The sequence below is a fragment of the Mytilus trossulus genome, chromosome 5 (assembly GCF_036588685.1).
Source record: "Mytilus trossulus isolate FHL-02 chromosome 5, PNRI_Mtr1.1.1.hap1, whole genome shotgun sequence".
Taxonomy (NCBI): Eukaryota; Metazoa; Mollusca; class Bivalvia; order Mytilida; family Mytilidae; genus Mytilus; species Mytilus trossulus.
The window spans coordinates 27,552,701-27,569,879 of NC_086377.1; the positions used below are offsets into that span (position 1 = coordinate 27,552,701).

General features: G+C 32.0%; 2 protein-coding genes across 8 annotated transcripts in view; one reads left to right on the forward strand and one right to left on the reverse strand.

Annotated features, from left to right (window-relative positions):
- The window catches only part of LOC134718714 (talin-1-like), a 146,274-nt gene that overhangs the window by 121,717 nt on the left and 7,378 nt on the right, over positions 1-17,179 (reverse strand). For 6 of the 7 annotated variants that reach the window (XM_063581395.1, XM_063581394.1, XM_063581392.1 and 3 more), the window contains exon 2: positions 710-768. The gene's annotated coding sequence lies outside the window, so the exon portion shown is untranslated. Of the gene's footprint in view, positions 1-709; positions 769-11,588; positions 11,611-17,179 lie in introns of those variants that run through there. The other variant, XM_063581384.1, reaches the window with a different exon arrangement.
- LOC134718712 (uncharacterized) lies at positions 2,119-5,628 on the forward strand. The gene is made up of 3 exons (XM_063581382.1): positions 2,119-3,053; positions 3,253-3,797; positions 5,495-5,628. The coding sequence occupies exons 1-2, from the start codon at positions 2,328-2,330 to the stop codon at positions 3,787-3,789; spliced, it is 1,263 nt and encodes a 420-aa protein (XP_063437452.1). The 5' UTR covers positions 2,119-2,327; the 3' UTR covers positions 3,790-3,797; positions 5,495-5,628.

The following is a 17,179-nucleotide window of genomic DNA, read 5'->3' on the forward strand; positions in this document are numbered from 1 at the left end:
TTATAAAACTAAAGTACAATCCTTCTACACTTAGACGCCAATTTCCTTACAAGAAGAATGTGGATATTGTTAATAACTTATAAATCGAGGACAGACTTTGGATAGGGTTTGACATATTGATATATAAAAATAAACTTATGGAGATTTGAGGGCAAAGCTCAAAGAGACAGCAACCTTATGACACAAAAAAGGTGAAAGTATATATTGTACAATGTATGTATTCTCTTCAATATACTTTCCCTTATTACGTACATACCTATTCCATCTTTTAAGCTGTCATAACATATCTTTCTAACCTAACATTTCCCTTATTCAAAAAGAATACATGTAGCATCTAAGCTTGCAGCCAGAGGACAATTATGGTACTGAGTCTCAAGAATTCAACCAATGAAAATTCTGGATTTGATGTATCAAGCACATATTTTGTACTTCAAGAACCGAGTCAAATATTAAGACCAAGCTGTGAATTAGCATGTTCTATTAATCATTATTAATTTTTCATCAGGCTAAATCAAATATAGCTGTGTATTCATAGTGTACCTCTCTACAATGTTCCGACAGTTTTCAAGCTTACACTTACATATAATACATTCATAGCCTTTAAATGAGGTTGATACCAGGTTAAATCGTCATTAAGACTAGCATATCCACTGAGGACAAAATCCAGGGTTGATATATATAAAATATTTGAAATAAGAACAATTCTTACCTCTTTATATCAGTGCATGCTGAAAGTTTACTTTGACAACATCAGTGTTTTCTTAGGTTCTGAAAATAGAAATAAAATTGTGTTTAAAATTTTTATGTTTCACATACAATATACATGATATAAATAAAAGTTGCTTACATCAACATCATTTGATCTTTGCTGGATAGCTGTCTCATTGGCAATCATACTACATTTCCTTACTTTCATACAGTATATCGTAAAATGTTCTTGTTTCAATAATACTTTTACTAATTAAGGAATAACAGTACTGTAGTTGAAGAGTTGCCACCGTCAATTGTAGATTTGACGGTCGCAAATGCAGTTTTACTGGCGACGCGTAGCGGAGACAGTAAAACGGAGATTTGCAACCGTCAAATCAAAATTGACGGTGGCAACTCTTCAACTACAGTACTGTTATTCCGATTCTAATGCATTTCAAAATAAAACAATATTATAAAACTTGGAAAAATGTCTAAATTTGACAAATAAAAAAAAAATCCGCGAAACTTCATGAATGATTTTGGCGCAAAGACGTCATGGGTAAACGTGACGTCATACAATTGAAAACTTCCAAAACGGAGGTTATAACGTTACCTGTACGCTTCAAATTCGGATAAAATAACATTAAAACGGCAAATTCGAGGTAGGTGTTGTTTTATTTTCGATTATATAGTAGTAATCGAACATTTGTTGATTCAATTATTTCAAAATGGTTGTCCCTCCTTAGTTACGCCTGGTCAACTGTGGATTTGACGGCAACTTTTAGCCAATGAAAAAAATTGTTACATACAAACTGCATTAGAATAATTGTTTGATTGAATTTTGCTGTTATAAAATTTGGAATCAAATCTTTCAAATATTTCCTGCATGCAAAGCTCTTGCTGTTTTGGTTTAATAAGCTCTGCAACTTTTGTATTGTGTTTAGGATTTCAAATATTTTTGGCCTGGAGAATCATTGAAGGCATGTCAAAATGCACATCGCATACTGGAAAATCAGTATTGTTAATTTACTATCAGTAAATAATTATTATGGGAATAAGTGATTATCGCAATAAGAATAACTAGCATTCTGATATATATCTGTATGCATATTTTCCTGAAATTACCAATATAAACTTAGCTTTTTTGTCTATTCTTAAAAAATTGCAATAATAAATGCACCTAATAATTTCCGAATGAACAGTAGCTCACAATGTATTGATCTCTGTATGAAATTAAACAAACAAACGTTAAACAGTGGTCAATATTTATAGGATGCATCTGTAATGGCTACTCCGAAATACAACACAAAAACATCTGGACTATAGGCTATTGAACATATTATCAATTTTATTAAACTGGTGATATAGACGATTTCCCATGAGAGAACAGCCAGGTGGCGCTGTCCAAGGTCATTGCGGTCACGTTGTTGTCCGAGGTCGTACGTGCAATTTTATGAGCTTGATTAGTTTTTCGACATTTTTATCCGTTATATATTTTTGTAGGACTTACTGTATTTTTCACTTTATTTATTAACAATTTTGATTGATGGATATTCCGTAATTTTTGTGTGATGGTTTCAAAAACCGTGTGGATTTAATAGATTAACACTGCTATATTGACCAAAGTGGTCATCATAATGGCGGATAGTAATATTGGTAATTCGACGTCCGAAAGGAACAATTTTGCCGAAATGGTAAAACGTCGTACGAAAGAGATATATAAAATAAAATCAGGAAAGGTTTCTGAAACAGTGGGAAACCACGAAACCGATATGAACACTATAAGTATAAATAGAAGTTCGGATGCAATGCGCATGCCCGAGGGTAGTGCAATTCTACGCATGTCCGGAAACCCGGAAAGCGAAAGTGAAACTAACGATCATGAAAACAATAACAGTCCTACAATGAAGGACATGATGAACAAGTTTTCCAGTATGGAAAAGTCCCAAACAGAAATAATGGCTAATTTAGCCGTGAACATTTTGCAATTGCAAGACAAAGTTAGTGGAAAAGAGTTGAATAAAACTAAAACTCAATCACAAAAAGAGTCCGATAGGACAGTAACTGTTAGTGTCAATGACATTCCTGAATTGTCAGACATATCAGATGATGATATGGAGTCTGAGGAGGAACAAGATGACCAAGATGTTGGTTGTTCTCTTGATCAAATGTTGGATGAGGTAGACGAAGACTTCTTTCTAGAGTTAGAGAAAGAGTACCAAGAGGACAAAAAGTTTGGTCCTGAGATAGATAGTGCTATGGCAAAACTTGCTGAAACAGCAATAGAGAAACCGTTGAAAGACGAGGAGTATCAAAAGTTAGCAGACAAGTATTTGGTGCCTGAAAATTGCAAAAAGATAAAGGTATATTTTCAGGTTATATATTATATTGCTTTAGATATAAGTATAGTTAAGATGAAAGCAAAATAAAGCAAAAAGTATATTTATAATTGAACGATAATGTTTTTTGAGATTGAAGTTCATTTTTATTCAACGGTACTATTAATTCTATTATCATGATAAAATGGTCAAGCATTTATGAATGCTCAATTGATTTTTTTAGGTACCTCTGGTAAACAGAGAATTATGGAAGGTGCTAAAAACCAAACGAGAAGGAGATGTGGCGATGCAAAAGGTGACTCAGACATGTAGTTCAGCATTGGTCATGGTACTCAAGGCTTTGAATATTATAAAGACAAAAGGGGACATGAGTGAAACCAAACCCATATTCAAAGACTTGTTTAAAGTTTTAACTCATGGGATATGTACGGCAAACAGAAAAAGAAAGCAGATGATAAGGCCTATAGTCCCAGGGAAATACAGGAAATTGTGTGAAGTAGACACACCTGTTACAGAATTTTTGTTCGGTGACAACCTGGATGAAAAGGTGGACAAATTGGACAAAGATGACAAAAGGTCAGACAAGTTATCTATGGAATCAGGAGGTGTTTTTTTAGGGAAAAGAAAGCACAATTGGTCAAAGGACAGTCATTGGGGTCCAGCAAAAGACAAAAACTGGCCAAAAGACAAATTCTGGCCAAAGGACAAATTCTGGGCGAAAAACAAAAAGAAACTGAAGAAACCAAAGACAATACATTAAATGTATCTGTAAGTACTTGTATGTTCAAGTTTTACAATACTCCAGATAATTTTATTGGAGGACAGATTTCGGTATTCATTCAAAACTGGGATTTACTAACTTTGGATAAGTGGATAAGAAATGTTTTAACTGGTTATACTATTGAACTAGACAATATACCATTTCAAAATACTATTCCAAAAACAATTGAATTTAATGAACACGAAAGTGATTTAATTCAGAAAGAGATTGAAAAGTTTTTACGGAAAGAAATTATTGAAAAAGTGTCAAATACATGTAATGATACTCATGGATATTATTCTAACATTTTTATTAGACCAAAAAAGGATGGTAGTGTTAGAGTAATTTTAAATCTCAAATCTTTCAATGATAATGTTGTCAAAAAACATTTTAAAATGGAAACTCTGCATACTGCTATTAACAACATTAAATTAAACCAATTTATGGCTTCAGTTGACTTGAAAGATGCGTATTATAGTGTACCAATACAAGAAAGTGATAAAAAATATCTAAGATTTAGATGGAAAAATGATCACTACCAATTCAAAGTACTTCCGCAAGGGTTATCGAGTAGCCCAAGGGTTTTTACCAAATTGTTGAAACCTGTTTATGGAAAATTACGTGAAATGGGACACGTCAATGTGCCTTATATTGATGACAGTTTGTTATTGGGTGATACATATCATGAGTGTTTGAAAAATATCGAAGATACTGTTACTTTACTAGATGGATTAGGATTTACAATTCATCCTGAAAAATCAGTATTTTTACCTACTCAAGAAATTGTTTTCCTAGGGTTCATTATAAACACATTAAATATGACTTTACAGTTAACTCCTGAAAGGAAAAAGAGTTTAATAGAACAATGTAAACTGCTTCTCTATCAAAAGAAAGTAACAATTAGAGATTTAGCATGTGTAATAGGGAAAATGGTAGCTAGTGAACCAGGGGTGGAATATGCTCCTTTGTATTTCAAGGATTTAGAACATTTTAAAGATAAGTCCTTGAAAGGTAATCAAGGCAATTTTGATGCGATTATTGAGTTGGATATTAAATGTAAAGATTTACTTCATTGGTGGATTGATAATATTATGTCCAGCTGCAAGTCGATGACTATTTCACAACCATCAGTTATTTTTTATAGTGACGCTAGTAAGACTGGTTGGGGTGGTTTTAATAAAACCTACCAATTGACTGATAATGGGTTTTGGACTCATGATGAAATTTTTGAACATATCAATTTTTTAGAATTGAAAGCAGCTTTATTAACATTGCAATCTTTAGGACATATGCTTCATGATACACATATACGCTTGTATGTTGATAACACAGTGGCATTATCTTATATACACAATTTTGGGGGACGTATACCTTCTTTACATAATCTTACTAAAGAGATTTGGCACTGGTGTGTTGATAGGAATATTTGGCTAAGTGTTGCACATATTCCAGGGAAAGACAATGTTATAGCTGACAAATTGTCTAGAAAACTTAATGAGGATATGGAGTGGATGTTAAAACCAGAGGTTTTTGAGATAATTGAACAAGTGTTTGACAAAATAACAGTTGATTTGTTTGCATCTGGTTTAAATAAACAAAAACAACGGTATGTGTCTTTTTTGCCAGATGTAAATGCAATGGCTATTGATGCTTTTACTTTTTCATGGACAAGTTCTGATGTATATTATATTTTTCCTCCTTTCAGTCTTCTGGGAAAAGTGCTGCAGAAGTTAATTACAGACAAAGTCAACAAAGCATTGATTGTAGCACCAATTTGGACAACTCAAGTATGGTTTCCAATTCTTCTACAACAGACTTGTCAACAACCATACTTACTACCACAAAAAAGTTTAATATTTCCAGGAAATCTACAAAAACTACATCCAGTGAAAAATCTTCAACTTGGGATTTTTTGTGTGTCAGGGAACATCTCCAAAGTAAAGGAGTTTCAAACAATGTTGCCGACATCATTCTACAATCATGGAGATCTAGTACATCACAACAATATAAATCATATCTCAAGAAATGGAAACTATTTTCAAGTGAAAGGGAAATTAATTTGTTTGATCCCCCTACCGAAGTGATACTTGAGTTTTTAAATTCTTTATTTGAACAGAATGTAGGTTACAGTGGTATAAATACTGCTAAATCGGCTATTTCAGCATTGTGTAGTTTAGTTAGTAATAGAAATATTGGTAAAGAAACTTTAGTTAAAAGGTTTATGAAAGGTGTTTTCACTAAAAAACCTAGTTTACCAAAATATAGTAAAATTTGGGATGTTAACAAAGTATTAACATATTTGGATAAGATATCGGACAATGAACAGTTGTCTTTATTAGAGTTATCACAAAAACTAGCTATGTTGTTTATGTTATTGAGTGGACAAAGATGTCAAACTATACATAAATTAGAATTAGATAATGTTCAAATTGAAGGAGACACAATGGTTGCTTATGTTAGTGAATTGTTAAAACAAACTAAACCTGGTGTACATATGAAACCTTTAGTATTTGATAGATATATTATCAATGAAAAATTGTGTATTTTGAGAACTTATGAGGAGTATGTAAGGAAAACAAAAACTCTCAGAAATAATGAACAAAAAGTATTTATTTCTACAATTAAACCATACAAATCTGTCACGAAAAGTACAATTGCTAGATGGGTAAAAACTGTTATGAAAAGTTCTGGAATAAACATTGAATGTTTTGGTCCACATAGCTGTCGTTCAGCATCAACGTCAGCAGCATTAAGTCAAGGACTTAAAATAGACACTATTATGAAAAGTGCAGGGTGGCAATCTGCAAAAACATTTCAAAAATTTTATAATAAAACAATAATTATTGAAACTGGAAATAATTTTGCTCAAAAAATTTTACCATCAAGTAACTAAATGTAATATGGTGTTTTATGATATTTATGTTATGATCATGATACATTAATGTACAAATGTATATATGTTTATTAAAAGATATATGACTTGAAATATTTAGTATTAACATAGCCTAAAGAAGGTTTTTCAATTCAACGTGGATTGATGATCTAGTTGTGCTCTAAAATCTCATGGGAAATCGTCTATATCACCAGTTTAATAAAATGTTTAAATTAATCGAAACATTTGAAGATTAATTATAATTTTATTAAACTGGTGATATAGATTTCACATGCCCACCACTTGGGAATTTCTTGTGAAATTGTACCCACCCTAAAATACAACTAGATCCTCAAAGCTCTGAAGTATGACCTTGGACAGCGCCACCTGGCTGTTCTCTCATGTGAAATCTATATCACCAGTTTAATAAAATTATAATTAATCTTCAAATGTTTCGATTAATTTAAACATTAATATTTATAGAAAGAATAAACTCAACAGATAGATGCCTCTTTCTAGGAAATATTTCACTGACTTATTTTAAATACATGACTAACCACACTTCTCCTGACATAAGACACTATAGATTACGATTTTAGTGTCATTTTAAGGTCACATATAATATTCATATTCTTAAAATGATAGCATGTACACAAAATTTCTCAACTACAAAAAAGGTACTGAAAAAATGCAGACAATAAAATAACCCAGCATCATATTTGAATCATGTCACAGAACAGCTCCACCCTGAGACATGGAAGATGTACTCTAACATTGATTGTATGCCACAATATATGTGGCCATAATAGTTATCCATACCAAACATCACACTGACTTTTGTGTATAAATCTTCAAAAATAATAATCTCTTCACAAATTCCTAAGCAACATGTAAATTGTCCTGTAAATTACTTTTCTAGCCTTGATGTGCTGCAGGTGAGCATTTGTAAAAGTCATTAAAGCAGTTTGAGAAATCTATAAATAGATTTGTTACAACCTAATGAGTATCTTTTGAACTTCTACATCATTTTACAATCAGAGAATTTCTTAATGCCTTATCTTCAACCAGCACCTTGTTAACATTCAGGGGTTATCAATTTTAAAACAACTTTTCTCATAAAAGTAAGCTTCAAGTCATGCACCTGGAAATTTTACTGTGAAGTACATTTAGTCATTTTGTAAATACATACACATACAGCCGCCTTTTTGTGCCTGTCCCAAGTCAGGAACCTCTGGCCTTTGTTTATTTTGTTTTATTTTTAATATTAGTTTCTTGAGAATAATTCGGAGTATAGTATGACGTCCATTATCACTGAACTATCATACATTTTGTTAAGGGGTCAGCTGCAGGACCCCTCTGGGTGCAGGAATTACTGGCTGCATTGAAGACCCCTTGGTAAGTTTTGTCAAATATAAAGGAGTTCAAAATAAACCTGGGTCTAAATGCTGCTTTTGTCTAAGATTTTGAAAGACAGAAAAAACAGCCATATATACAAAAATAATCCAAATTGACAATTATTAGTTTATAATACATCACTAAAAACATCACAAATCATATTAAAAACCCATGAGTAAATACTGGTGATATGGAGCTAAAAACAAGACAATTTATCATGTTACTCAATAAAAAGACAAAAACTAAATAATTATAGGGCGTAGATTAATATATTGTTTGTTTTTCCAATCCCGACCCTGCTAAGCCAGGTGTGGGTAGGTAGGTAGGTAGGTAGGGAAATTATTTTATTTTTTCCAAAAAGCTAGAACAATATCCTTCGATATGGCAAGTCTGAAAATCAGAAATGAATAAAATAATATTTGACATAGTTTTGACAATATTTCTTTTGGAATAGGATTGTTTTTGTAGGGTCGGTCGGGATTGGGAAAACAAACAATATTTTATATTAGGCCTAGTCTCTAAATAAGATGTGCTTTCATTCTATTTCTACTACTGACAGTTTGACCAGCTTTATCATGTTTATCCCATGAATAAACTTCCCCCTTCTTCATACTAAGAGTGATGTAGTAAGTTATTTTTAACATGAACATTCTTTTTATTGCCATCTTTGATTTCTACTAACTTGTGTCTATTTAACCAAAATAAGCAAACATTATCATCATTTCATTAAAATACAATACATTTTCATAAATATAAGATGTACTTTGCTAAAATGAAGCTGTTCTATCATTTTATCTTACGGTAATAATGTGTTCCAATGTTAAATAACTTTTTATTTTCTTAATACTTAAAGAAATTTATATTAAAGGGGAGATTACTCTGGTAATTTAATTTATAATTAATCACAATCAAATCTATTCATATGTTTTAAATTACATGTAAATGTAGCAGTTTAACATTTTTTATTCTGATAAATGATTTTGAAGGTTAAATAAAGGCAATAGTAGTATACCGCTGTTCAAAACTCATAAATCCATTGACAAAAAACTAAATCGGGGCAACAAACAAAAACCAAGGGAAATGCATTAAATATAAGAGGAGAACAACGACATAACACTAAAATGTAACACACAGAGAAACTGACCGAACATCAGACAAAATCCAAACAAGAAAAACAAATATAACATCAAAACCAAATACATTAATTTGGGATAGACAAGTACCGTGACATGTCTTATCCCAATGTGAATTTACTCTCAAAAATAAGAGAAAACAAATGACGCAATGTTAAAATGTAACACACACACAGAAACGAACTATAAACTTAACTTCTTCAGGGAATATTTCTTCTGGTTTTGACTGCAGACTTATGTCCTCCCTGACCTATGCAAGATCACACCTCCTTTTGATAATATGGAATTTATAGCCTTCACATCTCAACATACTCAATAAACTTTCTGATGAAGATTTATTTTGATATTGCATGTTCTTCCCAAGATGTTCAAATGCCAGACAAATGGGTCCCAATGGTCAGTTTTGTCCAATTCTGACTAGTCTCAAAGGGTCAGTTTTTGTCCAATTCTGACTGATTTATCAATGTCAGTGCATGATATGATAATCGAGTGTCTGGCAGAAAATAACACCCCATTTGTTTATTACCACATTACGAAAAGCCAGTCTCTACCATCATCTATTCAAACTACTGGTCAGAAGACCATAAATTGTGTCGAAATTTTAGTGAGGCAATTGCCTTACTTGCCTCAATGGTAGTTACAGCCTTGTAATCCAACGTTTTTCTGGTGTCTGCAGAAAGTTTGATTGTATATAATTATTGCCTGTATGGACATGATGGAATACTGTTAACCAACTTCGTTTTCACGGGCTTCAGTCACCCTTCAGTGATTCCCTATATTAGCAACCAAATTTTTCCCCAAAAAAGGAGTGGGTGGGTTTGTAGTATAGAGCGAAATATTTCAAATCAATTCAACAACCAGCATATTAACTGTTAGGTCCTGATGACGCCGCATTAGCGGCGAAACATGTCGACTCAATAAAACTATCACCTTGCGGTAACCCAGATGTTGTTGTCTCTTCATATTATATTTCCATGAGGTTTTAAGACAACCGCAGCATACTTCGGTATCCATCTTGGTTACTCTATCAGCTTTTCCGTTAGAAGGTGTTGGTTCACTCGTCACATACTAATAGAGATTGTTTAAGCTAAATCACCTTGTGATTAACGAGTACTGTAAATTGCAACTCAAATTAATTTCGAGGGATCACTTGCCATCATCAGCCCAATAACTGGTGAGAATTATACAAGAAAGGCAAATGAAACCAAGAGGATATTCACTCAAAAAGTATACAATAGTTACGACCTCTACTAAGGGTAGAAAGAAAATAGAGACCAGCTGATGACATTTGCTTGGACAGATGCTTATTCAGTGTTATGCATCTTCAACATGCAAAAGTAACCTGGCATAATACCGATTAATAACTGGTTGGTCAATTGGCATTTGTTTTACACTGCCTATAGCCATGATAGCTAGTAAAATTAAAGAAGAGAGTGTATCAGCCCTATAACTCGTGAGAATTAAACAAGAAAGGCAAATGAAACCAAGAGGATATTCACTCACAAAGTATACAATAGTTACGAACTCTACTAAGGGTAGAAAGAAAACAAAGCGCAAGGGATATTCAGACTCATAAATTATACAATAGTTACGAACTCTACTAAGGGTAGAAAGAAAATAGAGACCAGCTGATGACATTTGCTTGGACAGATGCTTATTCAGTGTTATGTATCTTCACCATGCAAAAGTAACCTGGCATAATACAGACTTATAACTGGTTGGTCGATTGGCGTTTGTTTTACACTGCCTATAGCCATGATAGCTAGTAAAATAAAAGAAGAGAGTATATGAGGTCAGGAATGCCCCCATTCAAGCTTGCTAATAATATATGTGAAATGGGACAGACATACTGTCATGTATGGATGGTAACTGAGTCTAACACATAATGCTCCCTTCGCCTAGCAGCTGATCATGCCCCCATTCAAGCTTGTGGATTGGGAACGAGGTTTGGACGGTTAAAGGTAACCTGAGTGTAACACAAAATGCTCACGTCGCTAGCAGCTAGTGCATAAAAAGATTAAGTCATTGACAGAGCTGACGATTGAATGCTTAAGAAACATACATCCTATATCGCAAGCTTATTCCTAGTGATCATAAAAATATTTGTAAGTAGTTGTACAAATATCTTAATAAAGAAATAAAATTATATATGTACATGTAAAATGAAAACCTTAAAAAAAATTTGCTTCTTCAAACCTTTATAAAGGACATTAACCTCTTAAAGTCCTTAAGTAATTGTTGGGAATAATGCACTATCTTATTTGTTGTAAATTCTTCTATATAAATGTGTAGTTTTTATCAATGACAACTTAGAAACACAACTGTAATAGCTGCAGGATATATTTGTGGTGAAAATGTACTATTTCATAGGTATGCAAAATATTCAAAAAGCTACTAACCACAACTCAAAAAGAATTTCCTTTTTGGTCCAATGCAAATATTCCAGACTTTCCCAGACGTTTTCACTTTCCAAGGACACAACAATTTTTAGCCGATCACAGTTGAGATTCATGGGCAGAAAAATATAATGACACTACCAAATAGATTTCCTCTATTGATTTACATAACTAGTATTACATACAGTGGTAAAATTTTATATTTGATCAAGTATTTTTAATCACTAGATGTCTCCAAAAAACATTTCCGATGGCTCGTTTACAATGCAAATCTACACATTTCTATTTTTGAGGCTTTTACTATATTTCTCTTACACATTTGTAAATTACACTTACAGCTGTAAATTTCTGTAATTTGTACAAGTATTTTTAATCACTAGATGTCTCCGAAAACATTTACTATGGCTGGTTTACAATGCAAATCTACACAATTTTTATTTTAGAGGCTAATTCTAGTATTACATATTTGTTTGTTAAAACATTTTACGTACCTGCACACCATGCACACTAACAATCACAATATTCCACACAGAATGAGATCAAAGAAATTTTTTATCATATAATAAATAAATCTAAATTTCACACACATACATATCCTGCTTTTTAGTTTTAAAATTATTTTTTTAGTTTAAAAAAAAACAATTACGAACACACATGTACTCAGAATCACAATATAACACACAGATCAAAGAAATTATTTTATCATTCAAGGAATAAATCTAAATCGCATACACACATATATATATCCTGCTTTTTTACTTTAAAAAAAAGACTTTCAATTACTGTACACAAAAATAATTAAAATAGCTCTCGTAACAGTCTTATTCTACATCATATATGTAAACAGGACATGTTAAGACCCCTAGGTTATTTTGCAGTTTACGACATGTATTATATAAATACATGTACTTGTGTACGAAATGACCACAAATTACGCTTTCTGTCCCTCACTGACCAATGACCTCACTAGGCGGGGACAGGAAGGGTCAATATCATTTATTAATTGTCAACATGCATGTCAACACTTGAATAATAGGAATTATGTAAATTACTTTAATACACCTGTTTACAACTTTACTATCCTGTCTATTTAACATCATTTATAATACTTTTGGTGGTATTGTTTTTATAGATTCAAAGGTTGTGCAGGTACAAATATTAGATGAAGCGAAGACCTGTAATTCAACATCTCTAAAACATGGATCATGTGGACTGGGATTGTTTAAGTTTTGAATGACAGCAATTAGGCCCATGTTGTTCAAAATTATTTTAATTCTAAATATATTCTTATTTTTGCCTTTAAGGAGGCTCGAGGGTACAAAAATTTCAGAAAAAAATTAAACATTTGTTTTTCATTACAAATTTTATTTGTTACATTTTGTAGTTGTTATTTTATCATATGGTACAAAAATCATTCAAAACAATCAATTCGTGTTGGCCCCAGATGACTTTTAAAATGTATACATCATTGAAAAAGTTCCAAATTTTCTCCCTTTGGTGGAAAAATGCCATTTTTTGGCTTTAAAATTGAAATATCTTTTTCAACTCATCAGTGACCTATATTTTTTAATATAATTTCCATATAAGCTGTACTTAAACTAAATTATTGTAAAATTTTAGCGATTTCTGTAATAAATTTCTTTTTTTATTTCGATATTAACTTTATTTCTCTTATTACTTCAACAGAAAAAAAACACTTTTACAAAAATGTATGCTTCTTTCGAAGGCAGATTGTGAGCGCAAATAAACGGTGACCCTACTTTTTTATTTTATTTTTCTATTAACTTTAAGATAAAATTCATTTATAGAAAAATATAGAGAAATCCTATATAAATGATTTAGACCCGCGAACCCCCTTAACATGTTTATGTCTGATAAATCTTTCAGGATGGTGGATCATTTTTGCATATATACATGTACATGATGTATACAGCTTTAAATTCAAAATATGCTTGTTTAATTTCAGAATGTTCAAGCAATTTTCTGGAATACAGAGAAAAAAATTCTGGAATACAGAAAAAAATATTTTTTATCACTGGTCAAATTGAATTTTTATTAAATAAATGCAGAAATGTCATTTAGACCAATTATCTAATCTTGAATACAGCCATTGATTATTTATTGGTTTAATAACAACATAAACAGTGTATCTGTCAAAATAGACATGTTTTGTTGTTTCACATCCTGATGTACTACTACTCTGATACAATGAACACACTGTTCTGATATATCTGATATCTATACCTTCTACTTCTACCGGTTAGTGACCACCATCATCATGTCGATTCTGTCACTTCAATATACTTATAATAATCGTTTTGCCAAATTTTTAATTTTAGTTGAATTTCACATTTAATTTACATTTTCTACACAAGAAAATGCCTTAACCAATTCAGGAATAAATGACACTTGTTTCTCATTTGTTTGATGTGTTGGAGCTTTTGATTTTACCATTTAATTTAGGATTTTAATTCTTTTTATATTGAATTTTCCTTAGATTTCAGTATTTTTGTTTTTTTACTTTTTAGTAACTAACATGATTAACAACTCTCACTTTCAAAGCCAATTACTTTATAATGGGACAAAACAACTGTGCACAAGAGACAAAAATGACACAGCAATTAACAACTATAGGTCATCGTAAGGCCTTCCACAATGAGCAAAGCCCACACCACATAGTCAGCTATAAAAGGCCCAGAAATGACAATGTAAAACAAGTCCAACAAGAAAACTAATGTTTTCAATCTTCCCACCCCTTCCTCTTCTTTAAAACATTAATTCTACAGCTAGAACAAACCCCCTTTAACATGGAAAACTTAAGGAAATTAATTGGAGAAGTTTTCCATAATATTGTCCGCCAAACTTTTTAAGCAATAAATCAAATTAAAGAATAAGTTATCACTAAACAACTTGGTGGTGGAGATCAATAGAAAATGCACAACATCATAATCAATACACGACTATGTCTACTTCATAACATTTTAGGATATCAAACCCCATGAATAAATTGCTTCCATTCCACAAAATGTCCGATACTCATTTTCAAAGTTTGCCTTTCATGAAATCCAATATCGTTTTCACTTGACTAGATTTTACAGCAGAAGCCTGTATTAAGTCTTTAATTTGATTTTATGATTCTTCCATTCATTTTTAACTTTATGAATTGAATCATCAAAAATGTGCAACCAAATTAATATCATAATCTAAGGACCTTAAATTATTATTTTTTTTTATCATATATGGACACAATTATGTATCATCTGCCATCATATACATTTCAAAACAGTTGTTTTGCTGCATTGAGTTTGGACATAATCTAAGAAACTTATATTGTGGTATAAATTTGACTATGGTCTACATACAAATTGTGCATGGACACATATGTACAAAATATATTTGTCACCTTCAATGTTTCCCATCTATACTTCACTTAAAAGCACCAAAAACTTAATTTTTTTTAGTTTGATTTTGGAATTTAAAAACTCATGAGTTGAAAGGTGCATATTGAAGCATAATTGTATGGACTTCATTTTTTTTAATTTGGTGAAAGTATTGTCTTTGTCAGATCCTGTTCATTCACTCCTGATGTAACACACACTGATAAATATTAACCATTTCACTTTCGTTAATATATTTAAACAACTATAACTTTGGTCAAAATCATCAAAATTCGATAACGCTTTATAAATAAATTTGGTGTATTTACTGTCTTCTGATTGGTTAAAAGTATTAGTTTTATTTTCAATGTTATCAATTTTTATGGAGACACGCCCATTCTGATGTTGTGTATTCATACGCCAACATGTGTGTATGTTGTTATTGTTTTAATATAAATAGTATTAAAAGTTCTTTGAGCCTATTTTTTTCATAGAAATTTATTTATAATGAATGGCAATAATTTATTTTGACTTTATTGAACCATAAAACTAATTTTTGACTCTTCACATTTTACATAATCCGCTTCGCGGATTATTCAATGTGAAGAGTCAAAAATTAGTTTTATGGTTCAATAAAGTCAAAATAAATGAAAGCCATTCATAAAATAATAAAAAAAAAAAAAAAACATAGTTGACTCTGGGAAACCTTATTGGTCAGTTCTATATTTTTCATAAAAATATGTGGTTCTTTTTAAATGGTGTCTTTTTTATTAACCCTATAACTTTAACTACATAATTGGTGATGAACAATTCAACTTAAGATTTGTTTTGTTTTTTTCTGTTTATAGTAGGAATGAATGGTGACCTATACTAGGTTGCTTATTTTGGTGTCATTTGGTCTCTAATTTGTCTCATTGGCAATATCCACATCTTTATTTTTGCATAAATTATGACTAAAAAAGTCAAGACCTTTATTGACTCATCAGGGGTCAATATATATAATCTCTACAAATGTACCAATGTTTTGTAGTAGTGGTCTCTGAACTGTAGGTTTGTTCATAACCGCTGATGACCTGTCTGTTCATTCAAACCTTACCTTAACCTTAATTCTCTCCGCGCCAGAAGTCGCATAAGGCCTCCACGCTGTTTTTCCACCCTTTTCTATCTTTTGCCGCTGTTCTGGCTACGTTCCAACTTGTCCATCCTTGTTGGTTCCTTTCTTTCTCTGTTGTTCTTCTCCATGTAGTTTTTGGCCTTCCTCTAATTCTTTTCCCTTCAGGTGCCCATTGTAGAGCTACATAGCTGTTGTTGTCTCTTTCACGTCTTAATGTATGTCCTATCCATGTCCACCGTCTCCTTCTGATTTCGCAACTGATGTTTCTGGTGTTAGCTATTTCATTTACTGTTTTGTTCGATGTTTTACTTTGCCATCTTATTTTTAGGATCTTTCTTAGGCATTGGTGTTCTACAGTATTTAGTTTCTTTTCTTCAATGTTTGTTAATTTCCATGTTTCGCATCCATACAATAATACAGGTCTTACTAATGATTTATATAGGTGTATTTTTGTTTTTCGGCCAATTCCTCTTGCATACCATATATTTCTTAGGCGATGGAATGTCCCTCTTGCTTTCTGTATTCTGTTTTTGATGTCACAACTGCCTCCTCCCTCTTTGTCCATGACTGCTCCCAGGTATGTGAATTTGTCTACATCTTCTATTTTCTGATCGTATAACGTTATCAACTCTTTATTCTTTGTTTGCTGGGATCTCAGAGTTTTACATTTTTGGGGGTTAAGTTTCATTCCAACTCTTTCAGCTTCAGTTGTTAATTTCTGTGTTTTTTCATCAAGATCGCTAAATTTTGAGGAAAGAAGTGCGATGTCATCAGCAAAGTCAAGATCTTCTAGAACAGTATTAAAGTTCCATCGTATCCCTCTTGCTTTGTCTGCAGTTGTTTTCCGCATGATCCAGTCTATGACTAGAAGGAAAAGAAAACCTGACATTACGCATCCCTGTTTCACTCCTGATTTTATCTCAAACCATTCTGATGTTTCTCCCTGATCTATGACAGAACACTTAAATCCTTTATATATCTCCTTTATGGTTCTTATTATCTTGTCTGGTATTCCATAGCTCTTCATGATATACCATAGACTCTCTCGGTGGACAGAGTCAAATGCTTTTTCGAAGTCTATAAAAAGTATTATTAAAGCTGCC